Source organism: Onychostoma macrolepis, chromosome 16 (assembly GCF_012432095.1).
Source record: "Onychostoma macrolepis isolate SWU-2019 chromosome 16, ASM1243209v1, whole genome shotgun sequence".
In the NCBI taxonomy this organism is placed as follows: domain Eukaryota; kingdom Metazoa; phylum Chordata; class Actinopteri; order Cypriniformes; family Cyprinidae; genus Onychostoma; species Onychostoma macrolepis.
The window spans coordinates 5,479,579-5,497,226 of record NC_081170.1 but is presented as its reverse complement, the minus strand read 5'-3'; the positions used below and the strand labels follow the sequence as shown (position 1 = coordinate 5,497,226).

The 17,648-nt window shown below is 34.5% G+C and overlaps 2 protein-coding genes across 4 annotated transcripts; both read right to left on the bottom strand.

Moving 5' to 3' along the window:
* Positions 1 to 1,010: 1,010 nt before the first annotated feature.
* Positions 1,011 to 8,493, bottom strand: LOC131522578 (uncharacterized). Of its 2 annotated transcripts, XM_058748170.1 has the most exons (7): positions 6,661 to 8,493; positions 6,072 to 6,295; positions 3,291 to 3,407; positions 3,063 to 3,119; positions 2,730 to 2,924; positions 2,348 to 2,467; positions 1,011 to 2,241 (listed from the first exon to the last, which is right to left on the bottom strand). In XM_058748170.1, exons 2-7 carry the CDS (start codon positions 6,243 to 6,245, stop codon positions 2,176 to 2,178), a joined length of 729 nt encoding a protein of 242 aa, XP_058604153.1. In that variant the 5' UTR covers positions 6,246 to 6,295; positions 6,661 to 8,493; the 3' UTR covers positions 1,011 to 2,175. The 2 variants fall into 2 exon arrangements, with proteins under 2 accessions (XP_058604153.1, XP_058604154.1); XM_058748171.1 differs by lacking the exon at positions 2,730 to 2,924.
* Positions 8,494 to 8,639: 146 nt separating this feature from the next.
* LOC131522577 (transmembrane protein 176A-like) lies at positions 8,640 to 12,492 on the bottom strand. Of its 2 annotated transcripts, XM_058748169.1 has the most exons (8): positions 12,367 to 12,492; positions 12,155 to 12,267; positions 11,516 to 11,739; positions 10,058 to 10,174; positions 9,879 to 9,935; positions 9,494 to 9,712; positions 9,106 to 9,225; positions 8,640 to 8,997 (listed from the first exon to the last, which is right to left on the bottom strand). In XM_058748169.1, exons 3-8 carry the CDS (start codon positions 11,687 to 11,689, stop codon positions 8,935 to 8,937), a joined length of 750 nt encoding a protein of 249 aa, XP_058604152.1. In that variant the 5' UTR covers positions 11,690 to 11,739; positions 12,155 to 12,267; positions 12,367 to 12,492; the 3' UTR covers positions 8,640 to 8,934. The 2 variants fall into 2 exon arrangements, with proteins under 2 accessions (XP_058604152.1, XP_058604151.1); XM_058748168.1 differs by lacking the exon at positions 12,367 to 12,492 and having other exon boundaries at positions 12,144 to 12,267.
* Between the last annotated feature and the right edge of the window lie 5,156 nt (positions 12,493 to 17,648).

Sequence of the window (17,648 nt, the reverse complement as noted above, 5' to 3'; positions counted from 1 at the left end):
GTAATGGTTTTACTGGAAAAAGTTAATGGTTTATAATGGTATTTTAATGGAAACCATTGGAATTTCTGTGATGGTTTCTATTGGGCTTCTGTTGTTTTTTTTTAGCAGGGTTAACTGCCTGAAACAAGAAATGATTGCCATTGAAGGAGAATCATTATACCACGGAGAGTTTTGAATTTTCCCGGCAGTGCACTGTAAAGTTTAACTGGAATATTTTTCATGACGTGATTTACCATATAGAAACTGAAGATGTACGTTGTTAATAATAACAAATGTTAGGCTACCTTCACTCCACAACGCTGAAAATCATATGGAAGAAAGATTTTGGGAGAATCTAAAATGTAGCTTCTGTAAATTATTGATTACTGTAGACATGTAAACAGCGCAATCTATTGTTTGTATATTGGTATTATACTGGGTTCATATATGGGCCATTCCACAGAACTGGTGCAAACTGCTGTCCCACAACCAAAAACACATTTAAAAAGCATTCAAGTATTAAAATCATAGATGTTTACTAAGATCCTTCTATTATCTATTGAAACCCACAATAATATTTAAAACAACATGTTGTGCAGAGATCAGCCTTCAAAAATCAACACTGATAAAACACTAAATAATCATGTAAAAACAGAATACCTCTATTGTACTGTTGCTGGTGTTGTTGTTATCGGTTCTGCTCGTTTGTGACGATAATTTTCACTGCCCTTGGTATCTTACACTAATTTGCCCTAATCTGGACCTTATTTAATTAGTACAGTGTTGGAGGACATCTGCTTTAAATCATTTTACTACAATATTGAAAGACAAAATGTCATTCCATTACAAGCTAAACAAATAACTTTGATTATTTTTTTTCATCTTGTCATGCAGCACAGGCAGTTGTTTTTTTTGGTCAACTGTTCCATTAATGGATGTTGTAAATTCTACAAGTGAGCAGATGGTGCTCGCTCGTAAATGGGTAAAACATGGAAATAATACACAAAAAGGGCTGATGCCAAAGTGTTCTAGTCATTTATTTAAAACAAAAGCAGCCACAACAAAACTGAATAGGTTAATAAAAGGTAACACCCAGGGTCTGTAATATATAGAAATCAACGGTAACACCACTTTTGTAAATGGCAATAAGTGTAAATATAGCTGCGAGCAGCAATTACAGGACCAAGTACTACAGAAGCAAGCAAAAGGCAAAACTAATTTGATTAATTTTAATTTGATTATAATTTTAAACATAAATTGGCACTGCTTCAAATGTTTTTGAGTACCTTGAGAGCATGGTGCCGATGACACTTATCAAGTTTTGTGATGATATGTCAATGCATTCGTAAAATACAGCATTTTACGACAAAGTTCACAATGGCTGACATGGGAAAATTGGATATCGTTCGACTTTGTGATATCGTGATTTTTGGCCAAACCGTTCAAAAGTTTTAAGCAAAAATAGCCAATTTTTAGGTCTCCTGACCACTAGGTGGCGCTGTGCTGAAAGGTAACTTCAGATCATGGTTGTCATAACAAACACCAAGTTTGATCTGAATATGCTAAAGAGTTGCTGATATATAGCCTCACGTCCACTTTGGCAAGTTCTTCGACAAATTGGTTCATGCCTTATTCGATGTGGTCTGAAGATGATATAATTCAATTTTCATGAAAATCGGACAAATGGAATAGGAGGAGTTTGAAAAAATAGGTTTTCCGAAAAATGTGAAATGGTGGACACATTTTTATGGTACATTCACCAAGGAATCGGAGTGGGGGAAAAAACAGGTTTCTAGACCTTTGGTTGAAAAGTTAGCACAAACATGAGTGCAAATTTGGAAAAGTGGTGGCGCGAGAGGTTTTGCGTTAGAGACTCCAAATTTGCTGTGATTATATTTGAAAATGTTCTCTATCTTTGTGCCAAATTTCACAAATTTTTATCATACGGTTCAATGGGCTGCCATTGAGTTCCAGAGTGGAAGAAGAAGAAGAACATTAACGGACACAATAGGTGCCTATCCGCACATTCGGTGTGTGGCCTCTAATAAGAACACTAACGGATACAATGCACCTTTGGTGCTTGGCCCCTAAATAAACATGTAATTCAATTTCTACAGTTTTACAAATGGAGAAGATCTGCTGTAAACTTTTCACAACAGTATTAAGACAACATGCTTTTGTGTTACTCATGTCTCTCTAACATGCAGCAGCAGCAGTGGCGTCTTCCAGGAGCGGCTTGTGAAGTTCTGGATCCTCCACCGACTGCAAAACCATGAAACAATCATGAACACACAGAGCTCTCTGAAACTCTCACGATCACAGTGGATTTGACTGATTGATTGTTATAATAGTGCCGTTGATACAGTACCTTTACATCCTCAACTTTCTTGAACAAAACTTCTCTAGTCAAAACACAGAAACTGATGGTCACACAGATCTGAAGGACCGACAGCACTATCATCATGATTTCTAGTCCCCTGAAGATAATCTACAGGTGCATAAAGAGCAGAGTGTCAAATCATCCATAAAGTCTGTAAGACATTTAAATCAATAAAACACAACAGCTCCCCTTCATGTTTTCCCTATCTCTATTGGGAAGACCTGGAATGAAGCAAATCATATGCACGACTTTTAGTGGTGCTTTTTGTAAAGGAACTATTCCTTAAACTGCGAGTATGTTTGGAAGAAGATTTAATATGCAGTACTTATAGTTTTACACCAGCTAAAGAAAAAAAAGATATAATCATTACCTCATTCTTGTAGGACAGACAGATCTCTTTTATTCCAATTTCTTTAGGGGAAGGCGTTCCATAATCATAAGGTGAATAATAATTGCAAATTCCTCTATATTCATTATGATCATTTGCAAGGGCCACTGAATACACCACAACAGTTACAACAGCCAATGCAAAGTTGACTCCATTCAGGATCATCCCCATTATCAGCTATAAAAACAAACAATATATATAAAATAATTGTATGTGTGTGTGTGTGTGTGTGTGTGTGTGTGTGTGTATGTGTGCATGGAAAAAACTGCAAAATTAGACCTGTCAAAAACACAAATGCCTTTCATAGACACTTACCAGAGAAGAAGTGGGAAACTTAGCTGCAAGTATACACACAATTCCAGATAAAAGGAACTATAATAAACAAAAGCAAACAAACAAAAACATGTGCATCCAAACTTTTTTTTTTTTTTTACAGTTTTTGCTTCAGATTTTGAACATATAAAAAGAATGATACTTTTTGACATGCACTGCACTACATGATTTAGAAACATAAAAAGGATCAAAATGAGACCCAAGTCTTACCACACTGCCGAGCCAAAAGGATCCCTGGGCTATGCTATACATGTCATAGTGAAGCCCGACGCACGTAAACACAATCCCTACAGCAATATTGAGGACACCAATTAACATCTGCACAATCTATGGAACAAGAGATCAATACAGTTAAGAATATATCAAGTTGGCACAATGACATTGTGCTTCAATGGACAAAAACACAAAATTGTCAAAATGCCTGTTTTGGTCATAAATGACCACAAAGAACTGGGAGAAAATCAGATCAAGTCTGTGTCATGTGCGTCAGGTTTAAAGAGAGACAGCACTGCTTTTAAAGTGAAACCTGCTGTCGTTGATGTAAATCAGGGGCTTTAGTAACATAAAGACATACTTAAGAAAGTGTTATTTTCATTTGAAAATTGAATTTTTAAATTAAAACATATTGTTGTCAATGTGACATGTCATGCACAGGAATTATTAAAGACACAATCACACTGTAAAAAGGATTTGTTGGTTTAACTTAAATTAAGCCACCAATTAATCAGAAATTCAAAATACTGTTATCTGAACAACATCTGTCTAAGCTAATTTGACAAAAGATTTGTGAAAAGCTGTGATAAATCTCGAAAATAATTATTTTACAGTGTAGTGACAGACAGCACTCAGTCAATACACTCAATTAAACTGCTTATCAAAGTTAATGACAGAAACATCATGTATAATGACCCAGCAGCCGATTATGACTGATTTAAAGCCAGTGTGAAGGGATTTGTGGTCTTTGATGTCACTTTGAATTTTAAAAGTGGCAAATTAATAGATTCATATGCTGTTTTTTTTTTTTTTTTTTAGAAAACAAATAAGGAACAGTTTATATAGGGCAGATTAAACATACTGTCAATCTAGACAATTACAGTAATATAAGGTTTGTCTATAAATGAATATGATCTGGTTAGTTATAATGATTAGAAAAAAATATTCAGTTGGTTTGAGAAGTATAGAACCTATTGTATGTATTATCCCTGCCTACCCAAGTATACAAACAATATATTGAGCATTTTTAATCATACCCTATTAAAATTCATATAATAGAGACATCAGTAGTGGTATTGGTATCAATGATACTGGTTTTCATGAATAACAGGCTGCTTAGTAAAAAGATGATTCTTTTCATCACAAATGTATGGTAGCCCATTTCCACCAAGGATTATAAAATGTAAAAAAGTTAAGAAAAGACTTTTTCTCAGAATTGTGGGGGTTATTGTTACGGTGTAATAATAACAATAATAATCCTTTAATTCCAACTTCAAACACAGGAGAATCACCAGGAGATAGTGCAACCACACACACGCACAGGGCTTGAACGAACGGAAACAAACGAGATAATTGATAAACACAGGTGGAAATGAAAGAACTAATCAGGGCATCTCAGGGAAACTAGGTCAAAAGGAACAAAATCAGGAACACAAACAAAAGTCCATAACCGTGACAGTTATATCTTACATTAGTTATATATTTTATTAACATAAAATAAAAAAGTAATTGTGACTTTTTATCTCACAATTCACACTTTTTTCTAAGAGAAAAATCTAAATTGTGTGATATAAACTCAGAATTTTGAGATCAACTCAGAACTGAGAGAAAAGGTTTAAAGGTAATTTTATCCAGAATGGATACTGCTGAGTTAACATTGAATATTCAAAAATAACATCAGCATTAATTTATTCAACATAAACTCTATGGTAAAACAACTCTGTTAAACTCTTACAATAGCACTGGTTACCGATGGATTTCACAACTCCTACATTTTCCAGTAACACCATTGCAAGCATCCACAAGCAGAAGGAACATCACTCCACCATCAATCTGCCATGCACAAGAGCTCCTGCAAGATTTCTGATCAGGCAGTCAGAAGGTTAGTCAGAAGAGTTGGCCAGGAGCCAAGGAGCACTCGGAAAATGCTCCAGAAAGACTAGGAGGCAGCAGCTGTCACAGAGACAACACTAGGCAGTGCACTCCACCAACTCCATCCATGCATGCTCACTCTTGAAGGCTTTATTAATGAAGAAAAGGCATGTTGAAGCTTGTTTGAAGAACGCATCATTTGGACAAGCCTGTTAATTACTGGGAGAATGTAGTCTGGTCAGATTACACAATAACGAATGTTTTGGCAGTAATACCTCAAGCCATATTTGGAGGAAAAATGGCTCTGCATATGACCCTAAAATACCATACCAACAGCGAGCTTTGGAGATGGAAGCATCATGGTATGGGGCTGTTTCTCTTCTCATGGTACATGCAAAATCCATATTATTGAAGGAAAGATAAATGGAGCCATGTACTGAGAAGTTATTCAGATAAGTCTGTTGCCATCTACCAAGGTGATGAGGATGAGACACAGATGGACCTTCTAGCAGGACACATATAGCAACACATACAGCAAAGGACACTCTGAATTGGTACCAGAGGAAGAAAATTAAGTTTTCAGGAATGGCCCAGTCAATAAACAGACTTAAACCCAACAGAGCATTTGTAGACAAAACAAGATTCAAGATTCAGAAGAATCTTTATCTGTGTAGATTTCTTTATCTGTGTAGATTTCTTCAGTTAATACCAAAAAATGTTTTTAATACATTGTATACTAATATAATCTAACTGTAGCCAAATTGCAACAGTTTGAATTGTTATAAAAACACTGTAAGCATATTACATGGAATGGTTTTAGGTTCTATCCAAAGCATTCTAAAATCACAAGACCTGAAATGATCCAAAAATATATTTTACAATTAATTAATCAAGTGTCTGACTCACTCCAAGAGCTGTGTGGATGTCCTTCAGCTTCCCTTTCATACCTTGAGATACAAAACATGATGGACTGTAGCACAGAAAACCCAGAATCTCACACAGTACGGGCCATTTGCTCTTTGGGTTTGAGGTGATGGTGATGATTGTCAAACCTTCACCCCGAGACACTGTCAGAGTCATGCTGCAGTGCTGAACAGATGTGGTAGGTAACAATGGCCAAACCCTCTAGACTGCAAGAAACAAGAAGAACAGCAAATGATTACCATTTGAAGGGAAATCAGTTTTTATGTACATATATTCATATTACTGAAGAGAAAAAAAAATAACTTTAATAGATTAAATGGTTTAAAAAATTAAAAAAGTTTAATTTTAACTTTTGTGATAGAATGTAAATCGAATATTACACACAATATGAATATATCTGATGATCAAAACAGCTTTGCTGAGTTTTCACGCCTACATAAAAGTTTTTGAAGGAGGAAACTACAGTAACAACAGTTTGTTCATTATCCTTAACATTCTTGTCTTTTTTATTTTATTGTTTTGTTTTTAGGTTCATTGAATTGTTAATAATCTTAAGAAACACTAAACTCACCTTGTGTGGCACGTCTGTGAATCTCAGTCCAGATAAGCGAAGATGTTTTTTTTTTTAAGGTGGAGTTTTAATTTTCCCAGCAGTGACTTAAATCTGTAAACAAGTATAACAGGAATGTTGTTCATGATTCAATTACTGTTCAGTAATAATATTATTATGCAATGTTGTTAATAATATTAAATGTTAGGCTACTTACCTTCACTCCACAATGTTGAAAATCATACAAAAGAAAGATTTTTTAAAAAGGGTTTCAGGGCAAATCTGAAATATAGCTTCTGTAGTTTGTTAATTATTTTTAGTTAATTTATTTTAGTTATTATTTATTAAATCTTAACCAATTTTGTGCCTGCGTCATTATAGGCTCTGCTTGTTTGTGATCCTATAGGCTAATTTGCACTGCTTTTTTGCATTGGTCATTATGGGAATGCTCTGAATGCATCTATGATCATTAATTTGCGCATTATTACATTATCAGTTGATCATCCGCAGAACTTTCCACAAACATCAATGCTTTTATGCGATTGTGTTCTTACACTAATTTTCCCTGTTTAGTAAATCTGGCCCTTTCAGTGTTGCAGGAGGTCTGCTTTAAATTATTCTACTATATTGAGAGACAAAATGGCATTCCATTACAAGCAACACAAATAACTTTAAATGTTTGTGGTCATCTTGTCATGCATCTTCAGTGAGCAGCTTGTTAAGTTTCACAAACCACAAACAAACATGAACATACAAAGTATCTTTCTGAATTTGACTGATTGATTGTTGTAATAGTGCTGATGATACAGTACCTTTGCATCTTCATCCTTTTTGCACAAAGCTTTCCCAGTCAAAACACAGAAATTGATGGTCACACAGAGCTGAAGGACCAACAGCACTATCATCATGATAGAACGTAAGCCATGCAAACAAATTCTCCACGGCAATACTGATGACACTAATTATAATTTCCACAATCTATGGAACAAGAGAAAAATAGTGTTATGCCACAAGCTGTCAGGAATCTGAAAAATGTCAAGATATAAAATTAAGAATATACACAGCTACTGCAATGACATTTTTACGGAACACATACTTGATCATGACAGGCTTTTAATTTATTGCAATGTATCCAAAATGTTTTATTTTAGTCATATAAAATTAACCCACTAAGTGGCCACAACCATGACAAGTTTCAGTGCATTGTTTGTAATACATTTGATTTTAATGTATTTTAATACATACTTTTTTCACATTTTGGTATGTTGCAACCTTATGTTAAACTGCTTGAAATAACCCCCCCACACACACATCAATACACTCCATACACCATAATGACAAAGAAAAAAAAAACTGGTTTGTAACAACTTTGCAAATTTATTAGAAATTAAAAACTGAAATTAGTAGTAGACTAACACATAGAATCTACGGTGCAGGTATCACGCAAAAAATATAATAAATATTACTATTGTGACTTGTGTGTTTTCAAGGCTGCTCTCATGCAGAGGGCCACTCCAGGGATTGATATAGGTCTCAACAGCTGCATTAAATTTAACTACAAGAATAATAATATATTATATTGTGCTTTTTTTTTTCTTTTTCTAATTGTCATTAAAGGCATAATTCATCCCCAAATAAAAACTTATCAACATAATTTTCTCCTGACATATGCTAGAGGATCCAGCATTGTGTATCCTATCGAGTTTTTCTTGAATGGTCTTTTTAGACTATACAAGTAATAAAATGAATGAATCTTATTCACATCACAAGTCTATGACTCTTTAGTGAAGATGGTGTGTTTGACATATACTGTATATCAGGGATGTATGTTATGTGTTTGTGTTTAATAAATTTTGAAAACTGCTGCGATTAGAACCTGTTTCAACTTCATTTGCAACCAGTTGGTAACTGTATGCATATATTTATATTAGTTTTACTTTTTCATTGTTGTACAAAAAGGAAGACTTAGTAGAGAAGCCGTAAAAAAGTTTAAACATGAAAAGGGTTGATGCCAAAGTGCTACAGTCATTTATTTTTAAATAATCAGCCCCAAAAATTACAACAAAATTAAAAAAGGCAATAAAAGGTAACACCCACTAATCTACATGAAGAGAGAGAAAGATCAATGATGACACTTTTGTAAAAGGAAAAAACAAGTGTAAATAAACATGTAATTTAACAGTGTTACGGATGGAGGAGATGTGCTTTAAATCATTTCACTACAATATTGAGACACAAAATGCCACTGCATTACAAGCACAAAGAGCAAGTTTGATTATTTGTGTGTTCATCTTGTCACACAGCAGCAGCAGTGGCGTCTTCCAGGAGCGGCTTGTGAAGTTCTGGATCCTCCACCGACTGCAAAACCACAAACAATCATGAACACACAGAGCAGCTCTCTGAAACTCTCACGATCACAGTGGATTTGACTGATTGATTGTTGCAATAGTGCTGATGATACAGTACCTTTACATCTTCATCCTTCTTGCACAAAGCTTTCCCAGTCAAAACAGAGAAACTGATGGTCACACAGAGCTGAAGGACCGACAGCACTATCATCATGATATCTAGTCCTCTGAAGATAATCTAGAGGTGGGTAAAGAGTAGAGTGTCAACATTTTAAAAAGGAAAATCATCCATAAAGCCTGTGAGACATTTACAGTAAATCAATAAAACAACAGCTCCCTTTAATGTTTTCCCTAAACCTATTCAGAAAACCGGGAAAAAAGCACATCATAAGGACGACTTTTTATGGTGCTTTTTGTAAAAGAACTAGAACTGGAAGTATGTTCGGAAGATTTGATATGCTGTAGCTAGTCTTACATCATCTAAAGAAAAGAAAGATAATCATTACCTCATTGATATTCTTGTAGTACAGACACATCTCTGTTCTCCTACTATCTTCAGGGGAAGGCGTTGTATCATAACCATAGCCATCATAACGTGAATAATAGTAACTGCGGCTTTCACAGTTTTCATTTGTATGATCATTTGCAAGGTCCACTGAATACAGTACAATAGCTGTGATAGCCAATCCAGCACTGATTACATTCAGAATGATCCCAATTGTCAGCTGTGAAACACACACACACACAAAAAAAAAAAAAAAAAAAAATATATATATATATATATATATATATATATATATATATATATATACACACACATATACATACAAATACAGTAAACCAGCAAAACTAGAACTGTCAAAAACACAAATGCCTTTGATAGACACTTACCAGACAAGAAGTGGGAAACTTCGCTGTGAGAACACACATGATTCCAACTACAAGGAACTATAAAAATAATTAAAAAAAAAGATCTTTTGATTTTGAACATATCAATAATTTTTGACAGGCACTGCACAACATTAATTGATTTATAAACATAAAAATGATAAAAATAAGACTTGTCATACCACACTACCAATCCAAAAGGGTCCATGGGCTATTCTATACATGATAAACCACGATCCGAGGCTTGTAAACACAATCCCCACAACAATATTGAGGACACCAATTATCATCTGCACAATCTATGGAACAAGAAAACAATATAGTTAAGAAAATACCAAGCTGGTACAATGACATTGTAAGTCAACCAATCAATATTTTTAATAGTATACATAAGTATTTGCACAATGTTTCCAAAATGTTTCTTTTTAAAAAATAAATAAATTACATTTAGTTGCATAGGCTAAAAAATTGCAACTAAAATGTACATTTTCCAAAACTAATACTTTTAGCTAATCCAAAAACTGCAGATAATGTTTTTGTACAGAGCCCCTATAGGCGACATAGTTATTGGGGGAAAAAAATGAGACAAGAGGAAAAATTATATTTCAATAATTTTACGTTCTCTCACAAAAGTTTTGCCTTCCCCCAAGATACTTTGTGCTTGCTTACAAATCCACTGAAATACAGTTTTTCCTCTCACGTCATGCTCTTTCCATCACAAAAATATGGAAGCTTGTTTCTGCCATGGAAAAAAAATAAATAAATAAAAAGTAATTGGGACTTTTTATCTTACAATTCACAATTCTGAGTTTATGCCTCACAATCTGAAAATATTTTCTCAAATTCTGAGGAAAAAAGTCTGAAATGCAAGATATAAGGTCTGACTTTCTGAATTCTGACTTTCTTACAATTCCAAGGTTCTGAGTCAATTCTGACTTTTTTGTTTTTGTTTACGCTACAAAATAAAAAATAATAATTGCCAAATTTGTCTTACAATTCTTACAAGACTTTTTTCCGCACAATTGTGAGGTAGCTCTGACTTTTCTTCTCAGATTTGTGGGGTTATATCTTGCATTAGGTTTTTAACATAAAAATAAAAAAAAGGTAATTGTGACTTCTCACAGTTCAGAATTTTTAATTTCTTTCTAAGAAAAAAAAATAATTGCAAGATATAAACTTGCAGATATAAACTAAAAAGTCTGAACTATGTGATATAAATTTAGAATTGAAAGAAAACCCCCTAAATTGTGAGATACAAAGTCACTTTTTTTACATTGTTTAATTATTTTGAATGTTTATCCTATGGTGGCAACAATGCAAAGTCTCTCAGTGAAAAACAACAGTTTAGCAAGTGAATGCAAAAGTGTTGAAATATTTTTTTCCCCCCCATTTTACAAAAACCATGCCCCTTAGGGGCTCCATAGGTGTTTAAAAAAACAACAACAAAAAAAAACATTGTACTAACACAATCTAACTCAGGGGTCTCCAATCCTGCTCCTGGAAATTACAACATTATGAAATGTAAAAACTGTGTAAGCATCTTACAAGGAATGTTTATTAAGTTCTGTCCAAAAAAAATATCCAAAGTATGTGAAAATATCAGAGAGGTATTTTGGAATTAATGTAAATGTCTGACTCACTCCAAAAGCTGTGTGGACATCCTTCAGCTTCCCTTTCATACCCTGAGATACAGAGCACACTGGACTGTAGCACAGAAAACCCAGAATCTGACACAGTACGGGCCATTTGCTCTTTGGGTTTGAGGCGACGGTGATGACCGTAAGTCCTTCACCCCGAGACACTGTCAGAGTCATGCTGAAGATGGAAGCGATGGACTTAAACCTCCAGGTAACAATGGCCAAACCTGTTTGTTAACAACATGAAATAATAAGAACAGCAAATGATTACTATTGCAGGAGAATCAGTTTTCAAGTACATATCATAATATCAGGAGGAAAAAACAACTTTAACATTTTAAACAGAATTAAAACTGGGTTCCACACAATATTCCACACAGCATGTTTCATTATCAAAACAGTATTGCTGACTTAAAACTTTTATGTAGGCTACAAAACTTATGTAGGTGCCTACATAAAAGAACAATAGAAAAATCCACCTGCGCTGTTTCCTATAAGGAAGTTGTGGTACAGATTGTTTAACCAGTTTGTTCATTATCTTTAACGTTCTGGGTTTTTTTTAAAAATTATTTTGGTTTTGTTTTTAAGTATTTTAAATTATTGTTATTAAACTTAAGAAATACAATGTTACCTTAAACTCACCTTGTGTGGCACGTCTGAGGCTCAGTACAGACGAGTGAAAACGTCACGACTCTCTGTGGGACTTTTTTTGAAGGAGGAGTTTTGATTTTTCCCGGCAGTGACTTCCTCATAAACTGTAAACAAGTATAACAGGAATGTTGTTCACGAATTAATTTACTGTTAATAGGCCTAATTGAAGATGTAAGTTGTTAATAATAACAAATGTTATTTACCTTTTCTCCACAACGTTGAAAATCATATGAAAGAAAGATTTTAAAAGGTTTCAGTCGGTACGAATCTAAAGCTTCTGTAAATGATTGATTATGTACATGTACGCATGTAAACAGCGCCATCTATCTTTTGTATATTGGTATTACGGTAGTAGAGCGAGACTGGGTTTATAAAGCCTAGGGTGAATTCGGGTAAGACTTTTATGAAATCCCTAAGATGTTTTTCACCAGAAGAAATACTGTAGATATTATGCCTAGAGGAGACATGCCACACCTATTAAGTGTTTTTGTGTCAAAAAAAAAAAAAATTCTGCTGGAATTTGATAATCTGGGACAGGTCACTTTGTAATCTGGGATTATGTATTAGGCCTAAAAAAGCCTATATTCACCATACTTTATGCATGCTAAACACAATAGCTCCCTTCATTCTACTCTCATTCCATTGGTTTAGCTTCTTCGTATTTCTCTTATTTCCCTCTCTATCTTCCTCGCTCTTTCTGTTGCCATCTCTTTTCTTGACACTGTGGTGCCATTGTATTTTGTAATACATTTCATTGAGTTAATTAAAGTGTGTGTGGGGTGTCGGGTGTGTGTGTGTGTGCGTTTGTGAACAGAACATTTTGAACTGGCCTGGGCGCAGATCCCTCTCCTGCTCAGTGATTTGAACCGTTGTATATACTAAAACTAACTGGGGATTTGGGAAATGAAATTAACGGTTTACCTTTGCATGCTATTGGAATACGCTTCCCAGATTCCATATCTGTAGCATCTCTCTAGCTAGCTTGTTTAGCTAGCTGCTAGCTACTATGAACTTGTGCTAATGTTATAACCTCCAGCATTAACACCCATTTCTCATTATGGCATATATTAGCCCTTGTCATTAGATTTATAAAGTCCCTAAATGCATATTTCCCCCATTTGAAGACTGTCCCAGATTACCCAAAGCATGCTGTCCCACATTCTCAATTATATTTGATAATGTGGGACAACAAAAAAAACATTTGAAAGAAAAAAAATTAAAACACATTTTCAACACTTTAATACATATTTTGTTGCCTGAATAGATCACAAGCATAATATGACAACAATTAGGAACATTGCCTTATTTATGACAGATAATTTACCTTGTCACGCATTTCCCAGGGGAGCTTCTTGATTGACAGGTGCCCTGCCCCTTTCTGTGGAATCACCCCCATGAAGTCATGTGATTTCAGTCACATGACAACCATGCTAAAATTATAGTAAAAGTTCTGTTGAACTTTTATTAGAACAGGAAATAAACACACTGGAGTTTAGGTGTCCCAGATTATCCGAATTCACCCTACATGTAGGCCCAGTTTCATAGACAAGGTTTAGGTTAAACCAGGATAGGCAATAGTTCAATTAGAACATTTAAGCAGTTTTTATAAACATGCTTTAGATAAAAACATTACTGGTGTGCATCTTGAGACAAAACAATGGCACTGACATATTTTCAGATCAGTCAGTGCAAGTTTCTTTCAGTTAAATAACAGCACAGACATGCATTTTAGACTTAAAAGGATACTCCACCCCAAAATGAAAATTTAGTCATTAATCACTTACCCCCATGTCGTTCCAAACCCTTAAAAGCTTAATTAGTCTTCGGAACACAATTAAAGATATTTTAGATGAAAAGTGGGAGGCTTGTGACCGTCCCATTGACTGCATAGTAAATTGCACTGTCAAGGTCCATAAAAGTATGAAAATGTCGTCAACGCAGTCCATCTGCCATCAGACGTGCAATCTGAATTTTATGATGTGACGAGAACAATTTTTGTGCGCAAAAAAAAACAAAATATCGACTTTATTCAACTTTTTCTGCTCCTCCGTGACACTTCCTGCAAGCGTGTTCATGAGTTCACTAGCAGAGCACAACGCAAGCACGCCTCAGATGACGCAGTACGTAAACGCCGTTTACGGTGTACGCTGGCTTCGACGTGAGTAGATCATGGCGTTTACGTCATGCGTCATCTGAGGCGTGCTTACGGGTTTGGAACGACATGGGGGTAAGTGATTAATGACAAAATTTTCATTTTGGGGTGGAGTATCCCTTTAAGTCTTGTCTATGAAACCAGGGGGTAATGTTGTTAAAAGGTCGAAATAGCTTAAATATGCACTACTACACAGCAAGATATTTGGCAATGAACATGTTAAGAAGCTATTGTCATGTATTTTGGACTCGAATGCATCCTGTTTTCATTTATAAGAAGGCTACTCTAGTCGCACAAGGTATAGCCTACTGTTTATGTGCGGATTATTTTATATAGGACTATCTGCACCAAAACAAGTGCTTTCTGTCATGCAGATCAGCCTTAGCTCATGTTTTAACTCAACAAAAAAATGAAAGAAATAAAATGTCATGAGTCACAATAAGGTGTAAATACAAGTATAAATATACTTGTATTTACATAGAAGATGAATATTAACGGACACAATAGGTGCCTACACACATTCAGTGTGGCCCCTAATAAGAACACTAACGGATACAATGCACCTTTGGTGCTTGGCTCCTAATTAAACATATAATTCAATTTCTACAGTTTTACAAATGGAGAAGATCTGCTGTAAATTATTTCACAACAGTATTAAAACAACATGCTTTTGTGTTACTCATGTCTCTCTAACATGCAGCAGCAGCAGTGGCGTCTTCCAGGAGCGGCTTGTGAGGTTCTGGATCCTCCACCGACTGCAAAACCATGAAACAATCATGAACACACAGAGCTCTCTGAAACTCTCACGATCACAGCAGATTTGACTGATTGATTGTTGCAATAGTGCTGATGATACCTTTACATCTTCAACTTTCTTGAACAAAACTTCTCTAGTCAAAACACAGAAACTGATGGTCACACAGATCTGAAGGACCGACAGCACTATCATCATGATTTCTAGTCCCCTGAAGATAATCTACAGGTGCATAAAGAGCAGAGTGTCAAATCATCCATAAAGTCTGTAAGACATTTAAATCAATAAAACACAACAGCTCCCCTTCATGTTTTCCCTATCTCTATTGGGAAGACCTGGAATGAAGCAAATCATATGCACGACTTTTAGTGGTGCTTTTTGTAAAGGAACTATTCCTTAAACTGCGAGTATGTTTGGAAGAAGATTTAATATGCAGTACTTATAGTTTTACACCATCTAAAGAAAAGATAATCACTACTTTTCTTTCACTTTCTTTAGGGGAAGTCGTTCCATAACCATAATCATAAGGTGAATAATAATTGCAGATTCCTCTATATTCATTATGATCATTTGCAAGGTCCACTGAATACACCACAACAGTTATGACAGCCAATGCAAAATTGACTCCATTCAGGATCATCCCCATTATCAGCTATAAGACAAACAATATATATAAAATAATTGTGTGTATGGAATATAAAAAAAAAATTAAAAAAAACACTTGAAAAAACTGCAAAATTAGACCGGTCAAAAAATGCCTTTGATAGACACTTACCAGAGAAGAAGTGGGAAACTTAGCTGCAAGAATACACATGATTCCAGATAAAATGAACTATAATAAACAAAAGCAAACAAATAAAAACATGTGCATCCAAACTTTTTTACAGATTTTGAACATATAGAAAGAATGATACTTTTTGACATGCACTGCACTACATGATTTAGAAACATAAAAAGGATCAAAATGAGACCCAAGTCTTACCACACTGCCGAGCCAAAAGGATCCCTGGGCTATGCTATACATGTCATAGTGAAGCCCGACGCACGTAAACACAATCCCTACAGCAATATTGAGGACACCAATTAACATCTGCACAATCTATGGAACAAGAGATCAATACAGTTAAGAATATATCAAGTTGGCACAATGACATTGTGCTTCAATGGACAAAAACACACAAAATTGTCAAAATGCCTGTTTTGGTCATAAATGACCACAAAGAACTGGGAGAAAATCAGATCAAGTCTGTGTCATGTGCGTCAGGTTTAAAGAGAGACAGCACTGCTTTTAAAGTGAAACCTGCTGTCATTGATGTAAATCAGGAGCTTTGGTAACGTGAAGACATACTTAAGAAAATGCTATTTTCATTTGAAAATGTAATTTTCAAATTAAAACATTATCGTCAATGTGACATGCGTTTAAAGTCATGCACAGGAATTATTAAAGACACAATCACACTGTAAAAAGGATTTGTTGGTTTAACTTAAGCCATTAAACAGAAATTCAAAATACTGTTATCTGAACAACATCTGTCTAAGCTAATTTGACAAAAGATTTGTGAAAAAGACAGATCTTGAAAATAATTATTTTACGGTGCAGTGACAGACAGCACTCAGTCAATACACTCAATTAAACTGCTTATCAAAGTGAATGACAGAAACAGAGAAACATCATGTATAATGACCCAGCAGCCGATTATGACTGATTTAAAGCCAGAGTGAAGGGATTTGTGGTCTTTAATGTCACTTTGAATTTTAAGTGGCAAATTGATAGATTCATATGCTGTCATTATAATTTTTTTTTTTTAAAGAAAACAAACAGTTTATATAGGGCAGATTAAACATACTGTCAATCTAGACAATTACAGTAATATAAGGTTTGTCTATAAATTAATATTAATGAATATGATCTGGTTAGTTATAATGATTAGAAAAAAGATATTCAGGAGTTGGTTTGACAAGTAGTATAGAACTTTGTATGTATTGGCTCTGCCTACCCAAATATACAAAACAATATTTTTAATCATACCCTATTAAAATGTATTTAATAGAGACATCAGTAGTGGTATTGGTATCAATGATACTGGTTTTCATGAATAATAGGCTGCTTAATAAAAAGATGATATTCTTTTCATCACAAAAGTATATAGCCCATTTCCACCAAGAATTATAAAATGTAAAAAAGTTAAGAAAACACTTTTCTTCTCAGAATTGTGGGGGTTATATCTTACATTAGGTAGTTAACATAAAAAAAAAATTTTTTTTTTAAAGTAATTGTGACTTTTTAATTGCACAATTCACACTTTTTTCTAAGAAAAAAAAGTCTATATTGTGTGATATAAACTCAGAATTGTGAGATAAACTTAGAACTGAGAGAAAAGGTTTAAAATGTGAGATTAAAAAGTTTTACATTTTTTATCCTGTGGTGGAAACAAGCTAGAGAGCGCAACCTTTCTTGGATGAAAACAAATGTTTGGCGAACAAACACTTGTTTTTCAGTGGACAATTTAATTTTACATTTAGGATGTGAACGCAAAAGCGTTGAAATTTGTTTTTTTTTTTTTTTTTTTAAATTAAAC